Raw genomic sequence first — 13,003 nt, forward strand, 5'->3', positions numbered from 1 at the left:
CCTTGCCTAACCTATTCTGAGTAAACCTTAATAGGACTGTGCAATAAGAGCAGGACTCACCTCCTGTCTCTCGGCCGTGACTTCTTGCCCCAGGCCCGTGAGAGGGACGTACTGGACCTTGTAGCCCGTGACAGGGCCCCCGGCCGCAGTCCAGCGGATTCTCAGCATGTCGGGGCGTTGCTCCAAAAACACCAGGTTGGAAGGGCCAACGTAGGCCTGTGTGCCTTAAGAGGAAAAACCCAAACGGGGGAAATTAGTCTCCTACTTGACAGCTCACTACAGGCTTGATATGGAGAGAGGACAAAGCCTCCAATTTTCAGAAAGCTGAAAGGGCGTGAAGAATGGTGACACTAGCAACAACCCCTGAAAAGGAATGGGATTGAATGCTGACCACCCATCCCGCAGGGCAAGGTTAAACCAACAACGGGGTTAGGTCAAAACCAGTCATCTTCCCGGAATATCAACACTAATTAGATCAAGAGTTTCTTCTTCTAGGATGGAGAGATTTCCATGGAAACAGAGCCAGGCAGGGTTGAACCCTTCCCTTGCGACTGCCAGAGGGAGAGACAAAAAAAGTTAAGCTGTTTAGGAACAGATGTCAATTGTCCCTCTCCAATGCCTTTACCTGGAATCTGTAGTATGCCCCCTGTGCTGGCACACACCTTCCGGGACACCAATGGCAGCAGAGTGGCCAAGATTTTAAAATCATTGACATAGAAAGAATAATCTTCAGTGGGTGTGGAGGCCACTCTGTCAATCTCCTTACGGTCTGCATTCTTGATGCCTAAATTGGGGAGAGAAGAGAAGGGAAGAAAAGAAGGGAGGACTGTTGTCAACACAGGCCATTCCTGAAGAAAATAGAATCATGTGTTAGATCCTCTTCACTCAAATCTGGGCAGAAAATGGTGCCATTCACTGGCTAAAATAAGCCTTCTCGCAACTTAAGTGCACCCAGTGAGCAATATTGGTACATGATGCCTGCAAGCCAATTAAAAAGCTGCACCACCATTGTAATTATAGATTAAGCATCCCTTGTTTAGGATTCTGTAATGCAGAATACTCCCAAATTGTCCACATGGGTGGCTGAGACAATGACACTTTGTTTCACGCAAAAAAATCTTTACAAATATCAAATATACAATATGTACATGCAATATTCCAAAATCTGCAAAAATCCAAAATACAGAACACTGTGGGCCCCAAGCATTTCAAATAAGGGATACTCAACCTGCATCACGAATCCAAACAGACTGAAAGTCCCATAAGGCCAGTGCAACAATGCTAGTGTAAATATAACATGGCACCAAACCAAAACTCATGTTAGGTGATATTACTGCTGTAAGATGATAAAAGGCTCTTAATCACAATGGATATAGTCTCAGAGACAATATAATTCTGTCATTGTAAGGAAAACACTAGCAGGAAGCTACAGTTGTTCTCTTTTCAGTCTCCTGGGATTCTCATGCACAACCAACTGGTCACTGTGTGGACCAAATACTGGATTTGACAAATCTAATACAGTATGGTCTCCTTGTGTTCTTATGAGGTATTTTCCTTCTCTTTTCTTTCATGATGCTGTAGCCAGCCAGCACTGAAAGCCTTTCATTGTTAAGGAAGAGATAGCCCCACATGTTTGTCCTACAGTGCCAGATGTCAACAATCAATTCATCTTTTCATGTTTTACGTACAGCATTTGCGTATAGCTGAAGAAATCTGGTTGCTGCTAAGGTTTTTAAATTAATGTTATCTGTAAGTAACAGTTTCAAAAACTGGGAGAGTGGTCTTGGAAAAGGATCAGTCAATCTGGCATGCATCAAAAACACTTTATGCAATGCATTAGAGAAGTTACTATGGACTTTTCCTACAAAGATCTTCATTAGAGCTGCACCACAGCTGACCCACATTTTCAGCTGTACATTTCCACTGCTTTGCCCTCAGGCACAAACTTATGAGAGAGGAAGATTTCCAGAATTAACTAACATAGGAGGCCCATCACAAGCTTTCAATGTTCCCATTCCCCACCTAGCCCTATTGTGGCAAGCAGGGACCGGTGCAGACATGAATCTGTTCCACCCATTCAGCTCTGTTTTCTCTCAGGACAACATCAACAACAGAATGAGGGTAGAAGTGGTAGAAAGGAGGGATTGTGGGAAGATATGCCTGTGTAAAAGATGCATAGAAGGGAAAGGCCTTGAGAATATTGTTCTTGGCTGGGTCTATGGTTGTCAGATATTAGGGCCTGCACCCTTTTCTCCCATTCTCGGGGATAGAGGAAATGGCAGGGTAAGAGGACTGCCTAGAATGTACAAATCCTTTTTTTCATGTCAGGAGCAACTTGAGAAACTGCAAGTCGCTTCTGGTGTGAGACAATTGGCTGTAATTCCTGGATCTCAGGTTTGTACCTTTAAATCTCAGGGTCTGAAAAGTCCTGACCTGGCAAGTCTAGCTGGGCCCAATACTGAATGCAGAGGTTACTTACCCACAGCAAAGACTTTAATCCCTTGATTCTTCAACTTCGATGCTGCCTGGTCAACTTCATCCTGAGACTTTCCATCTGTTATGAGGATACATATCTGAAGGGTAAAAAAGGTAAGATGTAGAGGCACCTCAACAAGCACACCCAGCTTAGTCCCTCTTTTTGAATTTACAACAGCAGAAGTTGCTTGTATGCTAGTCTGAAAAGACAGTTTGACAATTAGGGATGAAAATCCTTAATTGTTTTGTTCTCTCATGCAAGCAGTTAAAGTACTTTTCTTTCTTCTCCACAGTACTCTCTCTGCTCCCATATTCAACGAATGGAGAAAACAGGATGTTTTGTGCAAAAACCCCATGGCTTTTTCTCTGGAGAATAATTCCTGCTCAATTTAAGACACTGACTATCAGGAGAAAATTGGCCACTGACTGAGGATGCTTTGAGAGGTATTCTGACTAAGGATGCCTCCCAAAACATCTAGAGCAGGCATGGGCAAACTTTCCAACTTGGGGGCTGCATGATGGGCTGGAGTGGGGCGGGAGGGCCCCCTTCCTGCCCTTTCCTATCCTTCCTCTTCTTTTTTGGAGATAGAAAGTGAGGGAAAGATGGGAAACATTTGGATCCCAAAAGTATTAGCCTTGGTCAGGATGAGATGGTGGATGGGAGAGAAAATTTGTATCCATGAGACCCTGTATTGCCTACTCCTGATATATAATCCTAGACTCCTAGAGCTGGAAGAGACCCCCAAGGGTCATCCAGTCCAACCCCCTGCCATGCAGGGAAGCACAGCCTCTGTTGAAAAGCCTCCAGAGAAGGACACTCCACCATACTCACAGGCAGCCTATGCCACTTTCTGATTGCTCTTATTCTCAGGAGGTTCTTCCTAACCTTTTCAGTCAAATGTCTTTCCCTACCATGTGGACCCATTGCTCCCTTGTGCCCTGGTCTCTAGAGCAGCAGAAAGTCAGTTTTCCCTCTCCTTCCTCCTCAATGGGATGCCCTTTTAAATCTTGGAACATGGTTCTCATGTTCCCTCTCTACCTTCTGTTCTCCCAGCTAAACATCCCCCAGGAGGAAAGAAGGAAGGAAAAAGAGAAGGGAGGGAGGGATGGAAGAAAGGAAGGGTGGAAGAGAATGGAGGGAGGGAAGGGAGAAAGAAGGAAGGAAAGAAAGACAAAAGGGAAGGAAAGAAGGAGAAAGGGAGAGAGGGAAGGAGGGAGGAAAGAAGGAAGGAAAGACGAACGAAGGAGGGAAGGAGAAAGAGGGAGGTAAGGAAGGGAAGGAAGGATGGAAGGAGGAAGGAAGGAGAGAAGGAAGCAAGGATATGATGGTGAGAGAGAGGAGCCCAGGGGGCTATATCCAGCCCATACCTGATCTAAGAAGAGTAATATTTAGCTTTCTCATATTTATTGAGTGTTGCCTGACTGAGCATGACAGTGTCTGAACAGGATATTACACAGAGGGCACTTAGATCTTGACAATTTTAGAGTTCTCTCTTTCTCAACCTCCCCAGAAATGATAGTGAATTCTTTGTCTTCATTACGTTTGCCATCTAGATTTCCTATATCATTCATTAAAGAAAGTAAGTAAGTAAGTAAATGCCTCCTGCAGCACTGCTGGTGTCTGACAGAGACTTGTAGAGCTGAGAAATTCTGTAAGCTTATGACGTAGATCAGTGTGGTCCAACCTTTAGTTACCCGAGGGCCAATCAAACTTTGGAATAGGAATGTGAGGGCCAGAGACTTTCCAGAAAGAAAACATTTCTTAAAAAATTAAACCAGTAAGAAGAGTAAACTATTTTTAATAAATGTTAAATTTAAATATTTTTCCAGTAAGAAGGGCAAGGGCCAACAAAAATGAATTGGTGGGCTACGTGTGGCTCGCGGGCTGTGGGTTGGACCACACTGACCTAGATAACACCTATCTGTCTCTGATGTGCTTGAAGACAACTCTCTCATGGTACCTTTGGAACCTCTGGTCTCAGCTGGTTGGATCCAAAGAAGTTGTCTGCCACAAAACGGAGGCCTGCACCAGTTCGTGTATTTCCACCCTTGTAAGCCATCTCTCGAACAGCTCTCATCACATCAGTCCCATTGAGGAAGTCGGAGAACGTGAACTCCGTCCTGAGATCAAAATAAAATGAGATGAAAGGGGAACTGAACCAGAAAATCTAATATTTAAAATCTATCTCCGCTGTAGTATTTATAGGATGACATCATCTTATAGGTGGATTTCTAGTAGGATAACTAGAAAAGAATAATGTTGAGTTCCCAAAGGGCTTGGGCCTGAAAATAAACACATCACACATCCTTGGGAACCAGCTTTTGATACTTAACAAGCAGCCCCAAAGCCCAGTCACTTGCCAGCTATAAAAAGGTTTTATATTCTAGACATTGTTTTCATTCACCTGGACATTTTGGGTAGCCCCAAATACTGTACCCCAAGAGTAGCCCATATAACTACAGCTGAAAGCTATACTGGATAATGACATCAGAGCATAGGAATCTACTACATATCAACTCCGTCTAGCTCAGAATTGTTGACATTGACTGTTCCTCTCCAGGATTTCAGGCAGGAGTTTTCTCTGCGTGGCCTCCAGATTTTTCTAATATGATTACCATTGTAGGCAAAAGAAAATGGGACTTACCTGGGATCATCACTGTACTGCACGGCTCCAAAACGCACCCTATTCTCACCCACCACATTGACAAAAGGAACAACTAGCCCTTCCATGAAGGACCGGACCATGCGGAAGTTTGCTCTTCCAATGCTAGAGGATCCATCCACCAGGAATACGATGTCAGCCAAGTAAACATTGGTGCATATTGCTGCAAAGAAATAGCCAGGAATCATCACCATAACTTATATAATGTACCAGGAGCAGGTTGTGGCTCATATCCTGTCTCATATTGGTTATTTTATAGCAAAGGTTGTGTATAATCTCAGACTAGTGTGACATTCTTTGATTCTGTTTTCAGCTACACACAAAGAAGACAGGGATGTGTACATATATCATTGAGATGTCCTTTAAAGTAAGATGTCTTCAATGCCTTAGTCACATAACATTCCTTTGGAGTTAAATAATCAGAAAGAGCTAGCTTGCAGCTCCTAGTCTAACTGAGGTGAGTAGAAACATTTCCGTTCCAACAGGCTACCTAGGCCTCTTCCAAATTATCACACATCAGATCTATAGTTTGACGTCCAGTCTCCACTCTTTAGAAGAGATAGCAGCCCTGAATTAATAGGCGACCCTGAAGAAGAAAAAAATTGGACTGTGAAGAACTATTGAGATCAAACCTAACAGGAAAATTTAGAAGGCATGCTACAGTAAGAGAGATCTCCCTTTCCTTAAAATACTTTATTACAGTCAAAATAATGGACAGGGAAATTCTATTCTTCTGTGAGAGGGAGACTTCATTTACACATAGAAATTAAAGATTTGATTTTTTCTAGTCCTATAGAGAAGTGCAGGCTTCCCCAAAAGTTCAAAAATCTTGATATCTAATATATCAGTGGGAGTCATTTGCTACCATTAAAAATTAAATGCTGCACCATCAAATTTCAGTAGTACCATGATTTTAAAGAAGACACCATCTTGGTAAAACAAGAGACACATACCTTGTTTTAACTAGAACCACAATGCAAAAAGCAATGAGGTCTGATGGCTTCCACATGATTCCAGGTTTTAGATCATTAGTATCATGAACCAGTTCAAATTTTCATTCAATGTCAGACCAGGCACCTATGGGTTTTACATTCAGATAGTTGGAGGAACAGTAGTTGGACTGTCCAGATGAGGTTCAGAAAGCCTCTTCTTAGAAACCTAGAAGAACCACTTTAGGCCAGTGCTGAAAACACTGAACTGCATGGGCAGAGCTGGGAAAGATAACTTTTAGGACTGCAACTCCCAGAATCCCCAGTCACTATGATTATGGTTATGCTAACTGGGGAATTCTGAGAACTCTAGTCCTCTGCAAATAACTTTTCCAGTTATGCATGCACCAGTGTTATGAGACTGGTATGCTCCAGGAAGCTTCCTATATTCCCAAGAATGTAGATGGCTCTCCATATTGCCAAGCAAAGTTTTCTCTCTGAGAGCATCTCAGATCCGTTCAACCAAATGTGTTTCATGATCTTAAGCCTGCAAGCATTTGTTGTGAATGACAGACAATCCCATAACATTATGTCAATAAGGATCCACCTACATCTCCCCCTTTTCTGAGCTGCAACTTGTGCTGAAGCAAGAAGCGTGGCATGGAGTGCAGTGAGGAACAGCACGTCCCCTCTCATTGTGCGTGTCTGCAAGAGAAAACAAGAGAAAATGGCTGGTTCAGCTGAGGCAAAAAGAGACATGAATCTCAGAAGAAGATCACTGTCAAGTTGCTCCAAAAGAATCACTTTCAACCCATGATTGCATTGGAGAGTAAATAAGCAGACACCTTCAGGTGCGTGGTAGCACTATAATGCTCAACAACATTGAGTTCTGTTGTCAAATACACACATTTTAAATAATATCAAGGGAGAAAATACAAAGCAATTATAACATCAAAACTAGAAAAGAAATGGATAAAGTTTCCAGCTACACAAAATTCAGATATGTCTAACTCAGCCCTGTCCATTTCAGTTCTAAATCCCATTTTATAGGCATTTCTAAGCATAGACACCATCAGTTGGAATGAAAACATCTACTGAACTACTTCAAAAGTTGATCCTCCCCACATTTATCACTGAGTTCAATGGAACATACATCCAAACAAGGATCCTTAGCAATGCCATCCCTACTTTTAGGCAACATTAGGCAGCGGCCCAGAAGGGAAGAGTCAGCAGTGAGGGCTCTGAAGCTGCTTTTCTTTCCCAGAGAAGAAATTCATATGCTCCAGTTTAGCTGGTTGGTTGAACTCAGACATGGGGGAAAAAGCTGTCCCACTATCCATGTCAATGCAGACTCCACTGCCAGTCCGGTTGAGGTCAAATGTAAGCTAGGACTGCGGATAAGGAAGGTCTGTGCAAGGTGAGCGTTTGCAGTAAGCCCAAAATTTCAGATCAGAGAACACATGCACCAGGTGAAGACAAGCCAGAGAGATTTATTTTCAATTCAGTCAGAAAGGATGCATGTATGGCTGATGCCAAAATGTCCAAGCATAATACAAAATACAGAGATATGAAGTTTCATCCACATGACAGCTATTCAAACTTCCTGCTCCACCCACTCGCTTTCCTGATTGGCCAGAAGAGAGGCCAGTCTAGATCCGTGCCCTGATTGGCTGGCGCCCCAGTGATGTTGCTGCTTCCAGGTGGGGATCCCATTGTGGGGAGGAGATGATGGGGGATTGGCCCAAGGAGGGCCAATCTGCTGTGGCGACTGAGACAGCTCTCCTGGGAGGAGGCAAGCCCCGGAAAGCTCATGTCCATATTGGGAAATGCTAATGAGCCCTTGATTAGTTTAATTGTTTCAGTTTCTAGTGATGATGAAGTGTCCTGGGAAAAATAAGGGCAAGGGATCTTGGAACAAAAGGCAATGGTCTTCTTCAATCAAGCCTTGGATGTTAAATAAAGGATTTTAATGAGTGAACATACTTGGAGTCTCTGTTTTGTGGCTAGCAATCTCTCGGACTGATTGAGACAATCAGCTGGTGCTTCTAGATCGAGAGTGAAAACGTATGTACAAAATGGGTCCCGATTGTCACCTTTGTCTAGGTAGCTGGGGGAATGTTCCCAGTCCCATATGCCAAGGAAATTCCTCAGCGGGGTCAGCAAGGAGATAAAGACCCCTGTGGCTTGCTTGGGCAAAAATGATATACTTGATACATATTTGATACATATAAGAGTAAGATAGAGAGTAAAGGATACAGGGTAGACAGAAAGTTATAAGAAAAGATGTATTTTATTAAAAGGTTGGAGAATGATAGAGTCTCTGTATGGGATGTTGCAGATCCGTTCTGCACATACACTGATATGTATCAGCACATATCTGCAGGCATTTAATTTAAAAATAGTCTTTAGGGGAGAGTAGTGGTTGCTGGTCTGTCTACCAGTATTGTTCTCTGCTGCAATTGAGGAGGTTCAGTCAAATAAAAATTGTATCTTTATCCCAGTGTCCTTGGAGAACTATAAATTATTGGGGTGGGTTCAAAAACATGGTCAGTTTCCAAAGGTAGAATAGAAAAGGGACATTGTCTTACTCACCTCAGGTAATAAAGTAATGGACTAGCCCTGCTGACTAGGAAAACAGTCAATATCTATGGTACAGATATGGTCCAAAGGGATATCAAGTAAAAAACAGTTCTCTGGATATTTATGAGTTATGGCCCAAGGTAAGAGGCAACTGGAGAACTTGTTTGGAGATGCAATTTAGAAGTCTCTTGATATAGGACCTGATATGCTTAAATAAATAAAGACATAAATAAATATATTTGGATAATAATAAAATATGTGAATACCTCCATTAAAGATAGAGAAAGCAACCCGATTTCCACTAGTTCTATGACTCCTTAACATTATGATGAGGGCAGATGAAAGTTGTAATTGAAAGCATTTGGAGAACAACAAGGGCTGCCTTCCTCAAATTTGAAGTATAACTTTTATCAGCAGTTAGAATAAATCATTAATATTAAAATTCTCAAATCTCCAGATGAATCCAATTCACTACACTGGTTCACCCTGTGGTAAATATGAATGTATGCACAGGTTGTTATTTGTAGATTTTAGCTACACAAAAATACAAACATTACTGCACCTTACAACTGACTCAATACAGTATATGAGGCATGATTATGTTTTCCCAGTGCTGCTGTTCACTACAAACAACTAGATCTCCCTGTAGTTACTGTTACCCAATGAACAGGTTTTAGACAAAGCCATGGGCTGCTCTTGGCAGACTGAATTTATCCTTTGTGAAGCGTGAAAGTGGAGAGCTTTAAGAACAATTGGCCAGAAATTTGAAGTTGATGTTGAGCCTGAGTAGGAGACAATGCAGCCACAGGGTAACACAACTGAGAGCAATTCAAGTGAGAAAAGAAAAAAGATAATTACAGCAGATACAGTATGAACTTGGGACAGACAAATCGTCACCCCTCCTATAATTGTTTGTCTGACTTTGTTCTGCTGAAATGTAGAACTTCACAATGTTACCTTTATTGGGCCAGTCAAAAGGTAGAAAATACATCATGCTACCTTTTGAAACGAGCAGGTCTCTTCAACTGGCAAAGGTTGCTTTTAAAAAGCATGCGTAGAAAGAATGTGATGATGCTGGATTCACAACATCTATATTTTTGCTTTGAGATATGATTGAGGGAGCATTTGTAGATTAAAATATAAGTCACATGTCTTTAGGACAGTGATTCCCAAACTGTGGCCCTTCAGCTTGGCCAATCATCAAGAATTCTGGGAGCCGAAGTCCAAAACATTTGAAGAACCAAAGTTTAGGAACCACTATTCCTGGTTCATGGACTGAATGGGAACAAAGGGAGTATAATAGAAGTTAACAGAACCTTCTCAAAGAAGAGAAACTTAGTACGGTGTCAGATTTATGCAGATGATACCCAACTCTATTACTCCTTTCCACCTAAAGCTGAGGATGTCGTCCTGATCCTGAACTGGTGCCTATCATCAGTAATGGACTGGATGAAGGCAAACAAGTTGAAATTAAATTCAGACAAGACAGAGGTACTCCTGGTCAGTTGGAAGGCAGAACAGGGTGCAGGACTACTGCCTGTGTTGGACGGGGTCACCTTCCCCTGAAGACGCAGGTTCACAGTCTGTGGGTTCTCCTGGACTCAACATTGACTCTGGAACCCCAGTGTCAGCAGTGGCCAGGAGCGCTTTTGCACAATTAAAACTTCTGCGCCAGCTGCACCTGTATTTTGAGACACCAGATCTGCCCATGGTTGTACATGCTTTTGTCAATCCCGTTTAGACTACTGCAATGCTCTCTACATGGCACTGCCTTTGAAGATAGTTCAGAAGCTGCAACTGGTTCAGAGATCGGCAGCCAGGTTACTAACTGGAGCGCCGCATAGGGAGAGGACAACTCTTATGTTGCGGCAGCTCCACTGGCTATTGGTTTGCTTCTGGGCTAACTACAAAGTCATTACCTATAAACAAGTCCATTACCCATAAAGCACTAAATGGTTCAGGCCCAGAGTATTTGACAACCTGCATCCCCATTTACAAATCTGTTCAGACTCTGCAGTCATAGGAGGAGGCCCTCCTCTCAGTCCCACCCCCTTCTCAAGTGCGACTGGTGGGAACGAGAGAAGGGGCCTTCTCTGTGGTCACTCCTTCCCTCTGGAACTCCCTCCCAAAAATACTCACAACAGCCCCCTCACTCCTCTCATTTAAGAAAGAACTAAAAACTTATATCTGTTTGCTGGCCTATGGAGAGGAGGATGAATAATATCATTGATTCCACCCTGGCGGACAAAGTCGACAATTACCATGTAACTTATAGAAGAGCTATATTTTTTTGTATTTTTATACAGAGTTTAAGTATTAAATTGCAATACCTATGATGCTTGATTGACCAATTTACATCTTTTTAGCCAAAATGGTTTAATTTGTTTTAACTGTATGTGTAATTGTTTAATTGTTATAATTGTATATGGCATGGTATACTTGCTTTTGCTTTTGGAAGCTGGCCTGAATACCTTCAGGAAGGGAAGATTAAAAATAAAGATTTATTATTATTATTATTATTATTATTATTATTATTATTATTATTATTATTATTATTATTACTGCATTATTTAGTTAGTAGAGTGCCTCCCTTCCCTGGTCCAATGGTCCAAACCACTACCCCAAAAACTCAATATCCAATATACACTGACCTATACTAGACTCTGGATAAAAGAAAAAGTTGAATGATTCAATCCTGAAACAGACTCATCCTGTCTAGTATTTCTGTCATGCTGAAAGCTTAGTCCCTTATGTCACATCAGCTCTACTTTGTCGGAGCTAAAAACAAGGAACACCAATCACAGCGCAAGCATCATTTTCTTCCACAATGTATTTCAGCAGTGATTCTAGGGCCTTCAAGTTCTTCTGAAAAATGCTAAAGGAATCTTTATGAGACCTATATACAGTACATATAATTCTAACCACACCAGATGTCATAAAATGGTGTGTCTGGAGGTTTAATAAATTTAAATTGGGTTACATGAAACAATACAAATCAAGAGTGGGGAATCTTTGGCCCCAGTCAACAGGCCCAATATGGAAATACTGTAGAAGTGTAATCCAAAACATTTGTAGAGCCAAAGGACTTCTTCCTTTTTATTTAAAAGATTATGTATACATGCACCGTAAGGATTGAGTCCACATATTTATGCAGAGGTAGGCAAACAGGCCAAGTATTATTTCTTACTCCTTTTCTGAAAGCAGGAAAAAATGCAAGGCCACTGGGAGGAGGGAGTTCCTTGTTTGAGGAACTGTTACCCCATGTTCCATGAAGAAGCCTCCTGAATTCATTTTCTATTTGCATGTTATCCAGAGTCGCTTCCTGCAGCCCCCATTAAAGACAAACATAGTCTGGAGAAAAGCGTCTTTAAAGAGCTTGGCAAGAAGAATGAGCTATGGAGAAAAGTTTTCTGCCTAAGGGCAGAAGGTGTGTACAAGCAGTAAAATCCACCATCCCAAGCAGTGCTGCCCAACCCTCCACAGTTCCTCTCCTGCAGCTATTCATTTTCTCATCGTCTTTTTCTCACTCTCACTTCCAGACCAAAGTGCCAGGATTATCTGGTTACTTGGGTGTTCTTTTTCCTTTGCTTCTGAGCATCCTTAAACACATATTTTAATTATGTTAGAGTGTGAGGCCTTTAGTTCTCTGGATGTTTTCAGCAGCAACTTTCACAATCTTTTACCAATGGTCATGCTGGTTGTGACTGCAGAAGCTGCCATCTAAAGCTTCCCTGTCCAATCTACATTTTGTCATGTAAACATTTGCTAGTTTTTGTTCCATGGATGCTGTTTTGGTTTTGCCACACTTTCCAAGTAGGCAAAGAGACTGGCATACTCTTCTGGGTTTGTCTGAGTGAATCAAAGCTTCCAGAACATTACCACATATTTTCAGATCATCTCCTGAGAGTCTATCCACCTCTGCTGCATGAATGATAGCTAGCCCAGACAGCTGCTAGAAAGCCCATGTTCCCGCAAACCTTGTGGTGAATCAGGAACAATGTGCTTTTGATGTTTTATGTCTCATTTCATATCAAAGGCTACAATTAACATCCCAATTGCAACAAAAATGCCTTAGATTGTCTGGGCAGGTTTCTATCTCTCTGAGTCCCTTCTGCAAGGCAACTGTTGCTGGCGTTGGGAATGGGATGCACACAGCTTTCCAGTGAATAATTTTGCTGCATAATTATTGCATTTCCTCAGATAAGCACCCACCTCTGTTATATGTATGTACTCATTTTTATTTTATTCAACACTGTCCAAATTGATCCCTACCCTAAAAGCAAAAGGGATAAGACCACAGCTCAGTTGCAGAGCGGCACAGGCATTGCATGCTGAAAGCCCCATGACTAGTCTTTA

General features: G+C 42.0%; 1 protein-coding gene across 1 annotated transcript in view; it reads right to left on the minus strand.

Annotated features, from left to right (window-relative positions):
• col7a1 (collagen type VII alpha 1 chain) overlaps nt 1-13,003 on the minus strand; it is a 168,985-nt gene that overhangs the window by 140,827 nt on the left and 15,155 nt on the right. The window contains exons 2-7 of the mRNA XM_062969358.1: nt 6,679-6,772; nt 5,121-5,301; nt 4,437-4,596; nt 2,480-2,573; nt 626-784; nt 61-224 (exon numbers count right to left, since the gene is read on the minus strand). Of these exons, the coding sequence (XP_062825428.1) occupies nt 61-224; nt 626-784; nt 2,480-2,573; nt 4,437-4,596; nt 5,121-5,301; nt 6,679-6,763 (843 nt within the window). The 5' untranslated portion in view covers nt 6,764-6,772. The remainder of the gene's footprint in view (nt 1-60; nt 225-625; nt 785-2,479; nt 2,574-4,436; nt 4,597-5,120; nt 5,302-6,678; nt 6,773-13,003) is intronic.

Source organism: Anolis carolinensis, chromosome 2 (assembly GCF_035594765.1).
Source record: "Anolis carolinensis isolate JA03-04 chromosome 2, rAnoCar3.1.pri, whole genome shotgun sequence".
NCBI classification, from domain to species: Eukaryota; Metazoa; Chordata; class Lepidosauria; order Squamata; family Dactyloidae; genus Anolis; species Anolis carolinensis.